The 21,476-nt window shown below is 38.6% G+C and overlaps 1 protein-coding gene across 3 annotated transcripts in view; it reads left to right on the top strand.

The window, feature by feature from the left end:
* SDK1 (sidekick cell adhesion molecule 1) overlaps positions 1–21,476 on the top strand; it is a 415,080-nt gene that overhangs the window by 272,130 nt on the left and 121,474 nt on the right. For all 3 annotated transcript variants that reach the window (XM_026858830.1, XM_026858832.1, XM_026858833.1), the window contains 6 exons: positions 633–827; positions 2,040–2,156; positions 2,427–2,594; positions 4,646–4,748; positions 5,892–6,068; positions 14,882–15,018. In XM_026858830.1, the coding sequence (XP_026714631.1) occupies positions 633–827; positions 2,040–2,156; positions 2,427–2,594; positions 4,646–4,748; positions 5,892–6,068; positions 14,882–15,018 (897 nt within the window). The remainder of the gene's footprint in view (positions 1–632; positions 828–2,039; positions 2,157–2,426; positions 2,595–4,645; positions 4,749–5,891; positions 6,069–14,881; positions 15,019–21,476) is intronic.

Here is a 21,476-nt window from a genome sequence, read left to right on the forward strand (position 1 = left end):
CCTAATGTCTACATTTCTCAAATAAGAGGTGAAGCTTGAGAATGAATAAAAATAATAATAATTTAAACTATCTCATTGTTTGCACATCAGCTCAAACTAAGCTGCCAAATTAGGACTCAAATACAGTCATGTGAGCACTTCATTTTCTATGCGTAATTCGCCATCTCTTTTTTTTTATTTTGACATTTTAGCTACAGTAGCACAGAAGAATATTTGGGATGGAACAGTCTTATAGACTTACCGCATTGCCATACTGCTGCTGTTTAAGTAGCATGATTTTGGCTTTCAACATGAAATTGCTGTAAATCTTATTTTGTAGTAGCATGAAATGTGATTGGGTGAAGAAAGTAATTTGATAACGTGTTTTCTCAACATTCCTTCTTTCACTGTTTGCTGGTTTTATTCCCACGTGTTCTGTAGTGTATTATTACCATTGGTAATGTAAGATACAGCCTCCGTTTATCAAAAGCAGCTTGTAAAGGTATAAATAATTGGTGTAGAAGGATGGAAAACCAGGGATATGACCATAATAGTGTTAGGTATTTTGACTACCTAAAACATGTTTTGCAAAAGCTAATAAAAAGCTAATAGTGAAATTACTTTTTTTTTTTTTTTTTTTTTTTTTTTAATAGGTGTTCCCATTCCCACCCTGGCCTGGTATAAGGACTCTATTCCCCTCAGCAAGCTGGAAAATCCCCGTTACAAAGTACTACTGAGTGGTGGGCTGCGGATCCACGCGCTGCGTCCTCAGGACGCTGGGATCTTCCAGTGCTTTGCTAGTAATAAAGCTGGGGAGATACAGACGTACACCTACCTGGATGTGACTAGTGAGTTAGGAGTTGTGATAAGAGATCCATGGGTTGTCTTGTCATTTCTGTAGGTGGCCCTACGTCCATCCGATTTCTCTGCTGCTCTGTGCTTGTTTAGTTTGACTTACAGAATCTTGATTTTTGTCAAGTGTAGCTGCCCAAGCTGTAAGGTACCCCAAAAACTCCCTCTATGGCCTGAACACGATGGGCTGCAGCCTGTAGAAAAACTTTCCATGACATTAGAGGCTTGAGGTAAACTGTCTTGTTTCATGCTAAGAAAGGAGAACTTAGTGAAAAGAAAAAAAAAAAAAAAAAAAAAAAAAGAAAGGTTAATTGTGAAATACTTTTTATGCTTAAATAATTTAGTTCTAGTCTAACGCAATTCTGTTCTGAATTTGAGCTACTTCTTTGTGATTGTACATGCTATCAGTTTATCTTCCTTTTGTCTACAACTACATTTAGTAGGGGAAAGAAAGAAAGTTCAAGTTAAATGTCTTTTTTTTGGCCAAAAAGTCTGATTAAAATGGTTTTGTTAAAGAGGTTCATTCTTCTCTATGGAAGAATTACAAATCCTAGTAGTCTCTTTTAACACTGATTATTAACAGGCATTTCTGTAATACTATAACTCCTCTTCAGGAAGCTGATTTTTAGCCCAAGAGCAGTTTACACATACTGGTCAGAATTCCTACTGGCCTCAGAAAATAGATCATCCCCAGCTCAATATATATCTAGAAAACTGCAGAAAGAAATGTAATAAAATGCAACTGGGGGAAAATAAGAGAGAAAGAAACTTGGAAAATGTCTTGGATGAGACTCAGGTTCTAAATTCTTTTGGCTGACATTTAAGTTTCAAAGTTAATGCCTTTCTCAAGTTGCTTTTCATCTTAAAGAACTCTGTAATGAAGATGAAAGAAAATAGTTTTGTTTATCTAAATTTCTCAACTTCCCCCCAAACACTCATTTTGAGATTTATCTTCCTCTTTCTGTAAGGCATCTTGCTTGTACCTGTACAAGATTTTTATTTTCCATGTAGGTAATAAACTGATTTAGACAATTCCTAGGAGATGAATAATGAAAGGTTACAGTCACTGCTGAAAGGTTTTCATGTATTATTGTCATGTCCTTCTCCATGATCAGCTCTATAAAATGGGATGTAAAGTAGTCCATGGTAATAGGTAAAGGATCTTTCTGATAGCTGATGCATTGAGTTTTTAAAATTTTTGATTCTAGACATTAAACCAGCATTTATACAGCCTCCAGAGGATACCACTGTTACAGAGGGGATGACCGCAGTGCTAATCTGTGAAGTTTCGGGGGCTCCAAAACCTGCCATCTCATGGAAGAAAGGTAGCCAGTTATTAAGTTGTTGTGGAAAATCTGTAATCCATGTTTTCTTGACCATTCCTATTATTGAGATTGTGTAGATCCATTTAGTGCGTATTTCGTCATTTCTCTGGTTCTGCGAGCAGAGGGTTTGTTGTGGGGCTGCTGTGAGCCAGTGGCCTTGGATAGGTTGTAATTCTTTTTTTTTTTTTTTGGAAGAACTAGAATTGCAATGCTTAATCCGTGCAGCCTATGTGACACTTAATCGTGCTGGTTTTCCCTTCTGTGTTTCAGGAAACCAGATCTTAGCCAGTGGCTCAGTTCAGATTCCTCGTTTCATTCTCCTTGAATCTGGAGGGCTCCAGATAACACCCGTTTACCTTCAGGATGCCGGCAATTATACTTGCTGTGCAGTCAACTCTGAAGGAGCTCTGAATGCTTTTGTGATGCTGACAGTGTGGAGTAAGGATAATTCTTTGTTTAAATTCTAACTTTAATCAAGTATTAATCAGTTTTTGTTGTATGCTCAGGAAATTTTCATAAGTAATTATGCTTTTCTAGTTAATAGAGATACTTGTATGATTTAATAGGAATAATGTATCTATTTTAGGAAACCTATCACAAATACCCTTTTTGTTTGTAAAATTATGCATATAAACTTTTCTATTTTGTGAAAGGAAGTGTATTTAAATCACAATTACAATTTTGCAGCAGGTTTTGCCTTGGTGAATCTCGCATTGCAAATCAGACCTTTTAAGTTGTAGATTTGGCCATTTGTAGTTGGTTTCTGCCTCCAGGAGTCTGCAGGCAGTATAGACCAGCCCATGCTGTTACTAAGGCAGTGGCTACAGCTACAATGGATATGATTTGCCTCATACCTTTCTATTTCTTTGTGGCCCTGGGCACTGTTGGAAGCCAAACCAAAGTACAGCAAACCTCAGCTAGTCTCTTAGGCTACAGATTGGCGTGGCACAGGGCAACCCATGAAATTATTTTTGTCCTTCACCATTTGCCCTTGATCTCTGTTTTTTCATTTCTTCTGTCGTGGAAGAGAGTCTGATCCAACATGTTCACCTGGGTTACTCCTAAGTGAGTTAAATTTAAGTGTAACATGTTTTTTGCTACTGAAGGTGGGAGATAATGATCCCTGAGCTGGGACTAAAAATAATTGAAAACAATAAGATGATGATGATAAATACAGAAGTGTTGTGGCCCTCTCCTTTCCTCTACTTGTAGTGCTGATTATGCTGCTGATGTGTGGTACATATTTGGCATTTGTTAATCCTCAAACTGTGAAAATTAAATCAGAAATATTTTTCCTTGTGAATTTGGGAATATCTGAAATCAGTACTGGCAGTAGATGTAATGTACTTGTGTCACATGGCCAGCATATTTATATCTTATTGACAACACAGAGTTGGTATATATCAGGATGTTGTAAACTGAATGATATCCATGTGTATGGATCAAGTAAAGGAGATCCTTCCTATTATTTCTCAAAAGCATCGTTCTTTAATACATGTAAGAGAGTTCCTGTTCATTGGGAAAAATGGGAGGGGGAAAAGTGAATGTGACCTGATGTTTGTGTAGCAACATCACCATTATAAAGTTAAAAGGCATACATAGGTACGTCAGGAGTAACGCTGAAAATTCCATGCTATTAGAGTTAGCGTTTGATTTTGCTGATGATTCCTTCTTGTGCATGTATGAGAGATCTCAGTAGACACTGATTATCTCTGTAGGGATTTGGGACTGATTAACATTATCCACATATCTTCTGTACTCAACCTAGTTGTCTACCTGCTTCAGCTGATGCTATCTGCTACTGCTGCTGTGTGTTAAGCATAACAGAGATCTTTCACCCCAGATCTGGTTGCTGTAGTTACAGCAATTATTGTGTTCTGGGTCTCCAGGAGGTGCTTGAATAAAGATGTTCTGAAACATTTGAGTAAACAGCATATCTTTCTTATATGAAAAATTCAGTCTACCAGAATTTCCTCCTCTTCTAAACTCTTTCCTGGATTTGTCAGGATTGTAGGGTGCCATTTAAGTTTTCCTTTTTCTTCATATTTTTCAAGTGTATTCTTTGCACAGATTTTCTTTATTTTTGTTTACCCTGCTCCAGACAGTGTGACTTGTTCCCTGACTCAGTGTATGTTTGGATCCAGTCGTAACACATTGCAAACATACTTGCTGCCTTCTGACTTCAGGGAGTTGCCATAGATGCTCACCACAATACAAGCAAGAGTCAGTACAGCTTTAGCACTCTTCCTACTCAGATCACTTCAGGCTCAGACTCATGCCCTCTCCTGCTTTTTCCTCTCTGCACCCCACAGTGTAGCACCTTTTCTTGACACAATGGCATTAGAGGGAGGGGAGCCTTCACACCAAAGACCTGAAGAGGAATGGCCTGCTTGCTTTGAAAGACATATGTTCAGTTGCCTGCTCTCTGAGTGAATACCCCAGTCAAAATGCTGTAATTTCACCTGAACTATGGCTTGTGTTCCTTTCAGATCGCACTTTCATTGTTCACCCTCCTGAGGACAGCACTGTGATCAAAGGAACCACAGCCACTCTGCGATGTGAAGCAACTCATGATCCTAGAATTTCAATCAGGTTAGTAGTGTCAGTTCTTGTTTGTGTGGTTTATCTGAGCTTAATTTTATAAGCTGTATGAATAGCATTAGGTGAAAAGTTTCAGGACCCCAGATTTTAACACCAGGCCCCTGATTACTGCATTATAAGATTGTACGCTGTATCATTAATCATATAAATCCCATCTTCCATTTCAGCCTTATGTATTATTTACAATGAGCTAGGTTCCACTTCATGACTTCAGTATAGCCTTCCATGATTTTACTGTCAAGGTTAATACACTATCAATAAAACCAGCTTGTCAGAAGCTGATACTTAATGAGAGTAAAAGCCAAAGAGAAGGAATAGGGTTTCAGGAGTGTTTACACTGGTGTGCATGAAAGCCACAAGAGGTGCCCATGTTCTTGCAAACAACTCGATAACTATGGGCTATATTGTGCTTTAACTGTGTAAAGGAAAACAGAATTTGTCTGAAATATTAAAATTTGTACTAGGGCATTTAGAGGAAGCTAGTAATTTCAAAATAAATTTGCCATGAAAATTCATGTAGTCTGAAAGCAACACAAATGAAAGAAAATGCAAAGAACAGCTTGGAGGGTGCTAGAAGGGTGAACTGCAGAAAGAACTTTGGAAAGAGAAATACAAGTGTGAAAATTTAATGTACAGATACTTAATTGTAAGACCATGGGCTACACCCATCTCTGTGATGTGTTGGTATGTGTGTGTTTTGATGGATAAGCTCTGGTAAACCTTGCCACAGCAGTTTCAGGATGTTACTGATTATGGCATCTGATGTTAGTACAGCCTTAGCAGAGATGGACCAACACCTCAGCTGTTAATTGCAGAGTATGATGTTCTAGTATAAAATGCTGGTTAAGGTGGACTTAAGAATCTGGATGTTTATGAGTACTTCACCTTTTCCATGTAAAATAATATGGTATTGTTTATAAAATATATAGTATCTTGGATGCAGTGACATTTCTCATTCTGATTGCTAATCTAAAACTTAAATTTGTAAAAGGTACTACTGCTCCTGAAAGTAGCTGTAGGGGCCTGTCCTTTTTAACATGTGAATGCAGAAGCTGATACCCTATGGAACAGTTCAAATAAATATATATTGACATTCTTATGAGTAAATAATAACTGAAACATTGTAATACTCAGGTATCTTTGGAAGAAGGACAGTGTTGTAATAAATCCATCCAGCAGTTCCAGGATCACAGTAGAGGAAGATGGAACCCTTCTCATCAGCCAGACATGGTCAGGTGACATCGGAGACTATACCTGTGAGGTCATTTCTTTTGGAGGAAATGACTCCAGAATGGCTCGACTAGAAGTGATGTGAGTATTCCATCTTAAATATACACTATGCTTGTTTCAGATACCCTTGGGCATTTTCCTAGCATTTCATTCTAGGTGATCTGTGGAGTCTGTAAGTTTGATTTTTGGTGTGTTGGTTTTTTTTTTTTTGTTTTTTTGTTTGTTTGGTTGGGGTTTTTTTTTTGTTTTGTTTTGTTTAATGGGAAATTAAGCCTAATTAAATTGCCTTGAATGTCTTTCCTTTTGTATGCTGCCATGCTGCTTGGGCGTTCACGTAACTGAAGTCTTGGACATTACTTTGTAGTAACTGCATCTCTCTGAACCACTACATATTTGTTGAGAACTGTCTATGTTAGGTTAATGGTTGAACTAGGTGATCTTCAAAGTCTTTTCCAAACTAGATGATTCTGTGATTCTGTGTACATATCCATCTGGCTGGGTGAGTGAGCTCCCATTAAGAGGTGGGAGTCCACTTGAAGCCAGTAACAAGTGGACCTCCACAGGGGACTGTAATGGGGCATGCCCTGTTCAGCATCTTTATACATCTGGATACATTTATATATCTGGAGAGGTGTTGAGGTCAAAGTTTGTACGCTGCACAAAATGGATAGGAGACAGTTGATACACCTGAGATCAGGGCCACCATTCTGAGGGACTTTGAGAAATGGGCCAACAGTTACCTTATGAAATTCAGCATGGACAAATGCCATGTCTGCATCTGGGGAGGAATAACATTCTGCAGTAATACAGTCTGGGCACTGACTGACTGGTAGCAGTTCTGCTGGAAAGAACCTGGGGATCTCACTTGACTGCAGCTGAACATGAGCCAGCTGTGTGCCCTGGCAGCAAAAAAGGCTAACAGCATCCTGGGCTGTGTTAACACAAGCATAGTAGATTGATGGACACAATTGCCCCCTTTTATTTGACATGTATTAGTCTACATTTGGAATACTGTCTCCCATTTTCAAGACCAGACTGAATAAACTGGTCTGATCTCATGCCTGACCCTGCTTCGAGCAGGAGGTTGGACCAGAGACCTCCTGAGGTCCATTCCAACCTGAATCCCTCTGTCATCCCATGCTGTAGGGCTTTCCCATAAAGCCCAGGTGCTACACTGAGATGCCAAGGTTATAAGAAAATGTTTTCCTCCTTTTAGTACTTTTTCTCTATTAAACATATGTCAGAATAGCTGGTCCCTGGACAGGCATTGCTTAGTCTTGCATTGTTTTTATGCATAGTTTTCCCGGGGAAAAAAATCTTTATGTATCCCTTTCTTTATTCCTAACTATCTTTAAAAATAAAAACAAGAAAATGTTTAAAGTGCAGTTCAATTCTGAAAAGGGATTATAAAAATGTCATTACGGAGTTCCATATTTTCTACTTCTGTCATTCCACTGGGGTGAAGTGCACTTCCATTTTATTTTTATCACTAAAAGCAACAACTGTGGGTATGGTACATGTGTAGAGCAGATCAAATGAATAAGAAAGTTTTTTTTTTTTTTTTTTCATTTATTTGAGTAGTGCCACATGCTTTAATTTAACTAAAATTGCATCTGTTTCTGCTGGTCATGCCTGATCTCTCTGAGAAGATGGCAACTTCTGCTGTTGGCAGTGTAATGAGTTCACCTCCGAGATTTGGTATGCAGAGAGCTGTTTGATACAGCATTATTCTGCCAGTGCCAAGGCTAGATCAGATGCCCGTTTCAGAGAGCGGTCATATATTCTTTCTCTAATTAAGCACTCCTCAGCTCTCCTCCCGGAGTGCATTTTACTGCTGGTTTCAATCCAAGAGCAGAAGACAATTCAAAAATATATTGCTACTATATAACCATACTTGCTTTTCTCTGAGGCGGTTTTGAATGGAGGGCACAAAATTATGGAGTAAAGACTGAAAAGAATCTTAAAATCCAGACTTTGAAGCAAAGCTGTAAATACATGCTAAACACTTCAGCAGTCTGACCATTTCTTAGTATTAATAGCAAAAGATGCCCTATGCAACCCAGTACAGCAGAGTGGATGTATTTACTTGCAGTTCCCCATTGACCAGTGAGGAACAGTTTTATACTCCATAAAATTCAGGCTAGAAGTTAGCTGGGAGAGGCACATCTTGTGTACATTACTGAAGCTGTCTTTCTTGCACCCCAGCTTGTTCCAGTTGTGTTCGCTGGCTCTCCCTGCACTGGGACTGGCTCTTAATCCTGTATCTCTGATTCCTCTGATGTTCTGTTGCTGATTGACTATTGTCTGGTTTTCCTGGAGGAATTAAAGACATATATCAGACTCACTCTTTTAGAGGACTTCAGTAACTAATAAGTCACTCAATCATACCTTGAATTGTGACATTTTATTTCAAAGTAGTGTTGAAGGTAGAGCAATAATGCCAAAAACCATTGCATTCCTTTGCAGCTTTCATCATTATCATTTGGCTCAGCAGCACAAATCTGTGAGAAATAGAGATACATGATACAACAGAAGTGAAATGAAGAAGAAAATATGTGAAAAGAAAATGTCTGAAGTAAAGCTTAAATTAAATTCTAGCTCGTATACAAATGACAGATCTATAACATTCCCTATTCTCCCAGATAATTCTCTTGTGCAGAACATTAACAAACAGGGCATGTACATTCCCATCGATGAGCACTTACACTTCAGCGCCTTGAGTAGCATTAATGTCAGACAAATGTTCAGAGGAGGCCTATCAACCAATTGCAGACTGGAGCAGTCTACCAACAGATAATATCACAGCTTACCTAGCTTCATCTGACAACTCCAATTGTCTCACCACCTTTTTTTCCCCCACGGACCAGCATGCCCCTCCTCTACCTCTAGGCATGTCAAGAGAAATTACCAAAGGCACAAATAAGTTTGTTACTGATTTCTATTCAAACTGATTCAATTCAAAACCGTTGACCTTCAGGGTGACCTTCAGTTATTTAATCTGAGTGGTCTGGTTTTCTAATCTGTGAAAAGTAGGAAAGAAAACAACTTCTTCCTTTGTTTTCCCTTGTTGGAAGATGGGCTTGGGGAAGAAGGTACTGTTTCTTGCTAGAAGAATATTCACCGATAGCACAGCATGGTATACATTGGTGGTGCAAGCAGGATGGCTAATTTTTCTCAGCATGTCTATGAAGAAATAAAATATTTGAAAAGGAAAGCCAGAAAACTAATGAAGAACTTGCTAAAGTGCAGCCAAAGGTTACCTTGCTCATCAATTTTGTACTGATGGTACTTGGGCACAGAAACTAATTGCTAGTCAAGATACTCTATTCATTCATTTGTCTTCCCTCTAAATGTGTTTATTCTTCATGTACATCACTTGATTTGATTTGCACGAGGTAAAACATTTGCGAGTGATGTTTCTCTTTTGCAAGAGATAGATTTTAATTTTGTACACTTTTTTTTTTTTTCCTCTCCTAGCAGAGCTTCTCAACTGCAAATGCAGAAACATTTTCAGGTCTTTTGATGATGAGCTTGTGCTTCTTGTGCATTCCTCCAAGTCATAGGATTTGATCCTGAAAATAATCGTATGTTATGAAACATCCCAGCTTCATTTAGCTTGCTTTTATAGTCCTGTAAATACCACACTCAAATACATATACAGAAAAAAAACACTTGTTCCTAAAGCTGCATAAGCTGAGTTATCACAATGTATCACTTACCTGACTGAAAACTGTGCTGATTTCAGCTCAAAGTATCCTGAGGATTCTCAGTATATATAAAATATGCAGACTTACCGCTATCTATTCCTGATGATACCTGCTGCTTAATATCAGCCTGTCTGCAGTCCATACTAAAGAATCTCTTTGTTGTATGAATGTGACTGAGACGTATGGTAATGCTGCATTGTTGGAAAATCAAAGTCCTGTACAAGCCTCTGTTATGTCACAACATATAGTAAAATCTTTTAGACTCTTTCTCTATGCAAAAATTTTGGGAGGACAATGTAGTACAAAAATAGACAATTTATTCCTGGCAGCAAGTTCATCTTCTTTCAGTTCTCTTTCACCAGAGAAAGAACTATTATTGTTCTGTCGTCTTCAAAAGCAGGAGAGGGGAGCTAACCACTCATAATAAAACCCAGTAGGTTGCCAAGAATGAACATTATTGCCTTTGTCAATCATTTATACCTGAATTTTGATAACCTTTTTAATAGAGCGTTTGTAATTGCTACTTCCTCCAATTTCTTCCCAATATATCCCATTAAAAAACAGCTTGATTACTAAAAATTAAAATCAGTAAGACCAATGCAGAGTAACAAATCAACAAGATGTCTCATTACAAACTTATCTTCATATGGATCCCATATCCCTTGGTTCCAATAGTCCTTCTCTTTTCCTTTCTGCGGGCAGTGTAAACAGGAAGGATGTCCAACTTTAAAATACATTATTCCTTCCTCACGAGAAAGAAAGCTTCTATTTATTTTTTCCAAGCTCTCTATTGAGATGTCATCCAAGAAGTAAGGTTCAGTGCTGAGTCTAAATGCACTTGATACTCAAAGGAGAAATACCACCCAGAAATGCTCTTAGAAATGCATTTTTGTCTGTTCATCATTGAAGGTATACCAGAAATGTAGGTGTTTTTAGAAAAAAGTACAAAATTCAAAAGCCTTTCCCAAGTCATCTGTAGATTTGAGCTTATGGTGACCACCAAAATGAAATATGAAATAAATCTGTGCACTCTGGGACTTGGCATTTTAATTTCAAAAATCTACCTCATTATAGGCCTGCGAGAGACAAAAAGCCTCAAAACTGCTGGATGCCTTGCAAGAAATCCTTCCTGCATTTAGAAACTGGAAATTATTCTTTTGCAAGAGAAATTGGGAAGTCCTGAGCAACAGATGACATGCTTCTTAATTTAAAACCTGATAAACTTTTATGAGCAAAGCCATCAGGGCTGAGCACTTTGTTAAGTTTCCTGCCTCAACTCCATACCATGTTATCGGGTCTAGCAGATGAACCACCTGCTCTTGAGTAAAACTTGCATGGTGGACCTGATTTAGGAAATCATTTATGAAATAGGAGCAGGACTTTTCATAAACGGACAAGAAAACTTATTTAATCTCCCTTGACTTTTTAGTAATCCCCTCTTCAGTCACAGTCTCTCTAATTACCTGCTGTTGGACCATTTTTCTCAGAAATCTCTCCAAACCATGTCTGGTTTATTTCCCTCAGCAAATAGTCTGCTTTTAGCTAATTTTATAAAATACTCTACGTGTTTGCTGAGTGAATTTTTCAGCTGCCCTCTGGCAGTGATGAGCTGACTCAAAACATTAGGGTTTCTGTTTTGAACATGTATCATCTGCAACTGGCTAATATTTCTCTCCTAGATTGTCACAATGACTTCATGTTCTTTTCCTACAAATCTGCTGGTTTAATTGCTTTGTCAGAGTCCCCTCAGGTCACCTCGGTGGCTATGCCATTAACCCTGGGCTTATCTATCAATTACAGATTTTAAAGTGGCCATATACATATTTTTTCTATCATACAAAGTAAGTTATGGAAAACTTGCCTCCATGCAACTCTTCAGCATTAGAGGAGTGAGGTCTTAACATATCCTATATTGAAAAACCTTCACATATTTTCTGTTGTGGCCTTCAGTGAACAAAAGAAAGATAATAATAGTGTTGGAATTAAACTTCTAGAGTCCAATCAAGGGCTGTTCTGTGCCCTGTGTCCTAAACCTCATCTAGTTTCTTGGTCTATCAGAAGTTGAGCATTTCTAGTCTGAGGTCCTTCTCATCCTGAAGAAGGGTTGAAATTACCATTCCCTGCAATGATTTCTTGGATGTTAGCCGCAAGGAAAAGTAACGCTCTTAAAGGGAAAAAAAAGAAGCAATTATCTCTTTTGGGAATGTGAATATTCATGATGGTGGTACAGGTCTCATTTATCATCCATTCCACACAGTATGTGGTAGCAAATGAGAAGGAGACAAAGTGTAAGTGCTTGCTAGAGTATGAATTACTATTTATTAATCTCTGCTTTTGTATACCACAAAGAGAGAAGTACACTTCTGTGCTGAAATGTCTTTGTAGTTTTAAATATTTATTTCTGTCCAGGTGTGTTTCTTAGGCACTTGTTATGTCTGCCTTGAGGGATTTAAATCTGCAAGCACCATCTGTTGCTGTTCAGTGTGGACACATATGGCTAAAGAATATGATATGAGTGGAGATAGGTGTACTGTATCGCGGCTGCAGCCATGCTACTCAATCTCTGTCTGAACAAAAAGTGCCCATTTCCTTCATGCTGCTGACTGATTACCATTTTGTGTCAATCGAAGAGAATAATCAACTAAACCCAAATCATAAGCAATACACTCAGTTTGTGCTTTAAGAAACATGAAAAAGGAAATCTTCCCTCTCCTCCAAAAGTCTTCTGAGACTTGTACATTGAGAAAAAGAGACTGAGCTGTAAAGTCTTTCTTAGTCATGTGGCCTCTGTCCTCAAACGAACTGTTAATTCAGCCCTTCTGAATGTATGGGGAAACAAGATTAGCAAATGCACACCCTGAAAATATCATTAATATATACCAGGAGTGTTTATTTAGCTCCCAGAAAACTAGTTACACAGAGATAAGTTTGCTGTGAGCTCCCCCTCAGCCATCCCTGCCACATTGCTCCCTTTGTGACTATCATCTTCTGGAAGAAGCTGAAGCCACAGCCCATCTCTGAGCTCTTCCCCACAGAGCCTGGTGATAAATGAAGTGGGGACTGGGACTTCTGTGAGCCATGTCACAAGATGTTTCACTCTCTTTCCTTTGGTAATTTCCTTTGCCAGCTTAATCACAAAACCACTTTTCCAACCAGCTTGCTTAGGATGTAATGATAAATTGTGGTGGACGTTTAATGTTTATCTTAATTTAATGTTTCATTCAAAATTAAGTAACACGCTCCTGTAGTCCCTGGGTAAACAGACATATCTTAAACACCCACTCCACACTTCTCAAATGACAGGCTTATTCTGCCATTTGTCTTGCAGGCCAGCTGCCCTCCTACTGTGTTTCCAGGTCCCTAAACTTCCCTAAACTTGTTTATCCAAAATTTTGCAGTGCTGTGTTCAAGATCTGCTTCCACTGGGCCCATACATACTCTTTCCTGTGCCTGATATTTCTTCTAGCCCAAAAGTACCCATGTCTTAGCTGCCTGTGCATCAGAAATCTGGAGCCTGGTTGGTGCATGCCCAGCTCTAAGTGAGAATATAGTCAGCCTAAACTCCTCTTAATCAAGTCATCTTGAGCAAGTGATTTAATGAAGTTAAGATCGGAATCACACCCTGAGGTGTCATTCCATGTTTACTACAGAAAGAGCCTGGGGTCACCATGCTGCTAATTTGCTTAGAAGTTTAAAGTCAAATGAGACAAGACAAGACTCAGGTTTAGCCTTAGGAAACATCAACCCTTCTAGCCTAGAGAGAGTTGGGTAGATGAGTGTGTTCCAGTTGTGTTGTCTCATTATCTGTGTGTTTTTCTTAACACTCTTCAGCATTTTCAGCAACCTTTTTTGGGGGGGCTAACTCAACAGGGTGTAGCCATCGTAAACATGTAAACAAAAGCCTTCATAGTTTTAACAGAAAAATAATAAAACTATTGTCTCGCTCTCCATATGTTCCTCAGTCTTTCAGCAGAAACCCAAATCCAGGACATATTTATTGTTCTGGCTTAAAGCCAGAGTCTCTATTTACTTTTCTGAGTGGCTGAGGAGTTGCGGTTTTTAAATAACTGTAAGCCTTCAGTAGCATGATCCATTACAACCAGAAATTACTGTTTTTAAATTAAGCATGTGAAGTACCCTTGTGGCTTTCTGCTCTGGCCGGAGCAGATTAGCAGTGGTACTTGCCGAGGAAGGGTTGCTCTCAGCTTTCCTGGGGAGAAGCAGGAGATTGAATGGGTAGAAAACTGGTCTTCCTTGCTTTTCCTTCGCTCGGAGATCCTTGTCCTCCTTAGGAACCAGGATGATAAAGAGCAGATATCAGGCTCAAGTATAATGGCTGAAGGGCTCTTATCACTTAATACAGAGCAGCATTTAAGAGATGCAGCAGAATTTAGTTTTCTCATTGCACCATGCAGCCTCTGACTTTCAGCCAATGAGTACAAATGAAATGTTTTCCCACAAATTGACTTTATGTAGAGAAATTACACGTTTTAATTGAGCTGCTGTTTTATTTTTGTTTTTTAATGTGTCATTTTGTATTTCCATGGGGTTTCTGCAGGCATTTTCACTACATTTTCTGGTTGGGTGCTTCCAAAAAAATCCTTATTATAGGAAGGAAAGATTCTACCCATGACAGGATAAGCCTGAATCCGCGAGTAAATCAAGCTGTTCTGTAGCCTAAGAATACATATGGTAATTTTGATTAGTAGCTCTATATGGATAGTGTCAATGTCTTCTGCTTCCTTGAGTATGAAAAATTCCATGTTAAATCATATCTCCCATGTGTTTTACTGTTTATATGTATTACTGCTGTCACATTGCTAGGACATCACCATAAGAAGGGGAAAAAAGTGAGAGAGGAAATTTATTGACCAACTTGTCTCAGTCAAAAACAGTATGAAAACTGGCTTTTTTCCACATTTAACAACTTTTCCATTAGCTGTTCTAAGCATCAGCCTTGGGACTTTCAGCATAATTTTTTTTTTTTTTTCCAAATAGGATAAAATTGTGAAGAATTCAGAGATGTCTTTCATTTATTTAATTGTACAATAGCTGCTGGTAGTTTTATATCTATCATCATATGAGTCTGATCTCGTGTGCCTTTAACTGCCTCTAAGACTGTAGCTGAATGAAATGTAGATTGATTTTTCTGTGCTGTTTTTCCTCCGTTTCTCTTTTTCTTAACAGTGAGCTCCCTCATTCCCCTCAGAATCTTCTGGCCACTCTAAATTCCTCATACAGCCGCAGTGTGATGCTCTCCTGGGTGCGCCCCTTTGATGGAAACAGCCCTGTTCTATACTACATGGTCGAGCTCTCTGAGAACAGTGAGTAAAGTCAAATCTGGTTCAACCTCATGTTCTTCTTAATTATTCAGTCTTCTTTCAGACTCGTCTTTTACTGGAGCTACTACCAAAATGTTACTGTTTGTTAAACGAGCGACAGGGTGCACGAAGGGGAAGCCCTGAGTTTTACACACAACTATTCGCACATTGGAAGAGTTAAACAATGAAAAGAGGCCTGAGAAGATGGAAATGTTATACAGGAAAGCTTTAGTTCCACCTCCATCCAGCATTGTCAGCCAGACTTGAGGCACAACAACTCGTTCCTCAATGCTTCTATTCAACATCCATAAAAGAGCAGTAGTCATTTTTTATTTCTTCCCATTGTTGTCTTTTGCTCCAGTTTTACAGATAGCTTGATACATTCAGAGCTCAAATTTCACCTGAAAAATGCAGGCAGGATGATAATATAAGTAACTGATGGTCTGTCAGAAGAACAAACTTGGGTGTTAATAGGAGTTACTACATAGAGTATCTAATAGGAGTTATCTGTATATGGGTTCATATATTTTCTCTGCTTTCCCTAGGTTATCATTTTACACCCTCCTTTTAAGTAGGTGGTTGAGGATGCTTAACTGTAAGATAGCCAAATATCTTCATGGGTTACAAACCTGCTCATTGTGATTTGCCACTTCTCACAGTTTTTTCATGCTGTATGTCTGGTCCTTTGTGGCTCTCAGTCTGCAAGGTTATTCAGGGACATTGCTAATGCCTCTTTAGGAGTTGATGGAAAGATGAGGTTATATGGAAATCGGTCACCTTGGCAATACTTTCTAATCGCTTTCACCCTAGGAGCTGGAAATCCAAGCCTAACAATTGATTCTTGATGAAAAAATTAAGAGCATCGCTTTTTCTGACAAGTGGAAATTAGCCACTGCATAACTGAATGTGAAACAGTCCTGATTTCTGATTATCTAGCGAGTAGCGTTTTGTTTCGCCACACAGAGAGCTTGAGATGAAGTATGAGCTTCAGATCACATATAACCCTTTTGCTTTGCAGGCTGGAGTACATAACATTTCAGATGTGGAGGTCCCAGAACTGATGATCTTGGCATCTGTTAAGCAAAGTGCAGTTTTCTAATCCTAGCAGAAATCCCAAGTTGAGCCCAGGACTGTTGTCCGTAAAACAATTCTTTTTGAGCAAAGACTTGATCTTTTTGCACAAACGACTGAGAAAATTCAGAGTTCTGCACTCGCCTCCCTCTCTATGTTTTTATCACCACCTTCTTTTTCATTTTCGCTCTCCTTCCCCTCCTGTTGACTACAGTCCAGTAACAGCCTTTTTGCTTTTCCTTACCCATTCTTTCACCTGACGTCGTTAACCTTGTGTTTCATGTTTCCCCGTGGCTTTGACAATGACAAGCTAATGAAGTCCCAGTCTGGGAATATGATGCAAAGGTACTAGAGCTGTATTTACATAGAGACAGCAGAGAGCTGGCAGAACATATGCTCTTGGGTCCTGTGCTGGGCTGCATTGATTGGGAAGAGTCACTAAAAGAAAAGGCAGTGCACTCGGTGCCAGGAGAATTCTGAAAGGTCCTAAAGTGCCTTTCTAGCAAGGATGCTTTGCAGTTGTTCTAGCATAGGAATAGGGTAAATGTGCCATTGTTCTGAAAATCCTATCATTCATTCACTGAAATTTGTAGATGACTCAGCAAAAATCAACAGCAGCTCTCCAGAAATCATGCAGACAGTCCCTCAGAACTCGGCAGGATCCTGTGAACCCTTGCTCACTCTGTGATATAGCCGATAATTTTGGCTGATGGCATTGCAATCTACCACTGAGCCTTATTATCACAAATCACTGGTACTTCAGCAAGCTTGCAGGTGCAAAAAACCAAACACAGACCAGGTTTGTTGTGAACTGAGCATCTTAACTCCCAGAAATAGTCTACATCTTGCTGCCCTTTCAGTTTTCATCTTAATTTTAATTTGCTTTTATGTACAGTGTCTTAATGGCTACTCTCAGAAGTAGGACAGAGAAGAATCTAAACCCGTGAATATTCCACTGTTGCTGTCTTCTCTCATTTCATATATTATTGCTCAGCTTTAGAGATGCCAGCTGAGTAGTAGAACAATGTCAACAGTGACTTTGTTTGGAAAGCTGACTTTAATGTCTGTATATTGTCACTGTCTTGTTTTGGTTTTTATTTTCTTGAAGTGTTTGCTTTTCAGAGTTATTTTGATCTCAGTAGTGTTAATATTTAGTTTCTCCAGACCTCCTTCTCCTTTGGAAAACACCATCTTTCCTTTGTTCCCACCCATCCCAAGCGATGTTTGTGAAAGAAGCTGACATTTGATCTCGTGTAGGTATAGTTTTGTCTGCTACAACTGTGCAGAATCTCTCTTTGCTTTTCAAAGAAAATTTTCTTTCAGCTTTTCTGTTGGTCCTGTTTGTACTGCAGAAAGAGCAGCTGTCAAGGAGTCCGTGTATGCCCTCGGTGAGCTCATCTGCTTGCATCTGCAGCGCTCGCTGTCAGCAGCAGTGCAATATACTTAATATCCTAATCCCTGTTTGCTTTCATACATATAAAGGTTAGGGAGGGACATCAGAATGGTGATGTCTTTTCCACTTAGCAAAGCTGCACCACACACTTTGTTCTTAGTTCTGTGGAGTTTTAATAAGTGGGGTTTGCTTTGCAGTCACAGGTGCCAAAATGTAACCTAGTTTTGTTCATTTTTTTAGCTGTTTTGCTTTGAATAATTTTCTAATAGCTTTAGGATCCATTGTACGTTTTGAAGCAGGTACCATAAATGAATACATAATAACAGTATCTGTTTCAGAGAAATAGCTGAAGAGGGTTCAAAATAATGAGCATAAATTTCAGGGGACTAATTACTAGCTGCATTAGGGAGAGGCGTGTCACTCCACCTGGCATGGATTAGAACTCCTTTTCATTAATATCAATTCAGTAAAGAGATATAAAAACTTTATTTTAATTAGAGGAAAAAAAAACAGTGGCAGATCGTGCACATAAATTGCTGGAAATATGAACGACTAGTCACCTAATATTTAAAACGAATGTATTTGGCACAATGCAATAATTCTCAAATTACAAGTATTCACAGTAGACCATGTCTGTGGGTGACTTGAGGCATATGGCCTTAAACATTTGGGGGCAAATTTATAATCTAATTTGAAGAACACAGTTCCAGGGAAACACAGTCATTAAGTATTCCTGCCCACACAGCCAGAAAAGTGAACCTTAATTTGAAATAGGATTTTTGAATAAATAGTACCATGCATTGCTGTCGCTTGCTCTAGTACAATTTTTGGATGTTTCATGACCTGTTTAGCCCTGTTGCAATATACCTAGGAATTCCAATGAAGTATCTTCATGGATTTAGAAGGAAAGAGGTTATGCTTATCTTATTCCAAAGAGGCTTAGATTTCAGGGATTTATCAAAAAATATTCTGAATGCTCTTTTAACTGAAGAAATGAATTAATACTTAAAGAATTCTGCTGACTACAATTAAGATAAAAGCTCACTTTTGTTTTATTGTATTCTGGGATATCTGTGTTGTGTGATGTAAAGATATAACTCAGATTAATCACATTGTGCCAATAAGGAGATAATAAAAGCTCCTATGAAAAGCATCTATACATGCTTAAGTTAAAGCCTATGAATTGTCATCCTGAATTTGGTAGTAATATTCAAATGATAAAAATTGAACACATTGATAAATCTTTGCAATAATCAAAGTAAAACGGTGTTGTTTATTATGACTGTGACTCAGATCTGTATACAATAGTGTTAAAAGATACTTTTTCTCAGGCCATTGGTAGACCTTGTTGAAATCGTACCAAACAAAAGATGAACGATTCAATTTTTATTTGAACTTTTTGCAATATCGTATTATCACAAATATTTGAAAGATGAATCCAGTAAACTCCAGCAGTACAGCAGATTCCAATAGTATGTGGATTTCTATGTGGAACCCCCTGGAGAAGGAAGGACATTGAAACATACTCCAAACCAGCGAAAATCAGTTTACTGAAATAGATCTAATCTATGATATCAAATTAGAAATTATTTTTGAGGAATTTGCAATTAATGCATGAATTAATATGAATGCATGAAATATAGAAGAAATGCCTCTTGGTGAGTAGCCATTTTATTAAATGTATCACAGGTGCATCCAAAAATTCTTGGCAGAACAAAAGTAATTTCTGAAAACTCCCAAATCACATTGTAAACTAGAGAGTAGTCTGTAAGATCCTTTGTTTCCAATAAATTTACTTGGAGAGGTAATCAGAGTTAATTCAAAATACCTAATATCCTTAAGACGATAGACAGCTAAACATGGAAGTTTTTCAGACAGTAGCAATTACAGTGGAAGAGTAAGCAGGCAAAGCCCAGAGTACTTCTGGGCAGCTTAAGTTAAATGAAGGATTAGCACAGTCTGTTCAGTCTAACAGAGGCTTATTTAATAGTTTGACCTGGCAAGTCTTTTGTCACCATGGAGCTTCTCCAGACTTCTTGGGACAGGAGAGTGACAGTCATCCCTGGAGAAGGGAGTCAGTGCTGAAAATTTTATGGCATGTTTTTGATGTCAGAATTGCTTTTCTATACAGTAAAAGAAGCTTCTGTACAATTCTGGGGTTTATTGTGTGTTTAAGGAGGGAGAACAGGCTTTCGAAATGTTTAGTTTATTGATTGTCAAAAAAAAGACTTGACATTTAAATTTTAAAGATACTCTGCACACTCACTGTATCCACTGCTCCATGAGCGAACAAATCCTCCCCAAACCACTTCCCTTTAGGAATCAGAGTGCCCAGGAGATGAATAGGCTTTGTTTATATTAGTTTTCAGTTTAATCTCTCTTCCTGCCAGATCTTTTATCTTCCACCAGGAGAGGAAAAAGAATTAATAAAGTATTCTACAGATGCAGCATATAAACAGAGCAAAGCCCCAAGGTGCTGAAGAGATTAATAGGCCCTGTTGTTGAATCAAACTGCTCACTACATTGAGCTACTTGGGTTAAGCACTCTCAGGTGGTGTTTACACTAGCAGTAAACAAACAAAATGCTCTAGGAAATGGACCACTACCCAAGTAGCTCATACAAGGGTGTTTCACTCTTGTTGGTGTCTGCTCTTCCATTTTCCTCGGGAAGATGCTTCAGGCAATGTATTGTCAGCCATACCTTAACTTCAGTTTACCTTGATTTGTTGTTGTGTTTTCTGGCTGTAACAAGGTGAAGAGTTGTTTGTGAAGTCTCAAGAGAAGGTTGATAAAATTCAGAAGGAACTAAGGTGCAAAAAAACCTCCTAACCATTGTTTTTCTAGATAGAATAGGTGTGCGTCCTCTCAGGTTTTTCTAAAAGGAGTTCAACATTCAGCTAAGATGAATTGCCATCAAGATCTTGCAGCTGAAGTGACTGCCGGTAAATCATCAACAACTGGTGAGGACAAAACTTGACTGCTGTGCAAATGTCCCTCTCCAGCATTCCCAGTATTCTGTTGTGTCAGTTTTCCTGTTAAAAAAGCTTTGTTCTTGGAAAGCTATTACAGGAATAAATATATTTTGAGTAATTCAAAGATGCAGTGTTCATAGCCCAACTGGCATCACACCCTAGAGGACTTAAACTTGCTAAGGAATCTGCCAAAGAAGCACTAAATTAGTGGTTTACATCTTGGTGTGAAGTTTAGCAGCCTTCCACATTTGGGACATCTCATCTCCATTTTCAGGCAGACGTCTAGGTGACCTGCCAGGAGCCGCAGTGCACTTCTGATGAGCAACATACACAGTTATGTTGCCAAAATCTGCAGCTAGCTCCTCAGTAATTTCCAGAAGTGTTAGTAATTTTGAGCAGGGAGCATGAAAACAGCTGGTATTATTTAAAAACTGAACAAATCTTTAAATTGGCTGATTCCATTGCTGTACTGTTGCAACACAGACCAAATGTCACCTCGCCCTGACTATTTCAGTCATGACTTCAGGGAGAATATGTGACACCAGGCTATGAAGAAAAGAAGTCAGGATATTTAATTTTCAACCTGTTTCATTTCTGACCTCTGAAAACTTGAAAATGTAATTTGGGCATCAGAGGAGCTCGGTACGTCAAGTATGTGAACTGACAATGAGGGGTTTATGGTGCTGCCAGGACTGTTTATACCAGGGAATCTTCCTAGGAAATGATTAGACTGAATGCCATATACTATCTCTAGAAAAAAAAAAAAAAAATGCAGACATGTAGAATCTGCAACAGAAGCTTTCTCAGGTCTTACAGCAAAGGGCTGATTTGGCAGAGACAGTCACGCTTCTACACCTGCTTGCAAGCTGGGTAGGAAGATATTCCAAACTGACTGTGAATTTCATTACAGTCCTTCCACCAGAGCCACTCATGGGTGTGGTGGTGTAATGGCCTGCCAAACAGATGGGTTGTGAAATACACAGCCCATCTGTCTTTATCATGCTTGTTTCCTCTTTTATTAAAAT

The sequence above is a fragment of the Athene cunicularia genome (genome assembly GCF_003259725.1).
Source record: "Athene cunicularia isolate RWA chromosome 14 unlocalized genomic scaffold, athCun1 chr14_part1, whole genome shotgun sequence".
In the NCBI taxonomy this organism is placed as follows: Eukaryota; Metazoa; Chordata; class Aves; order Strigiformes; family Strigidae; genus Athene; species Athene cunicularia.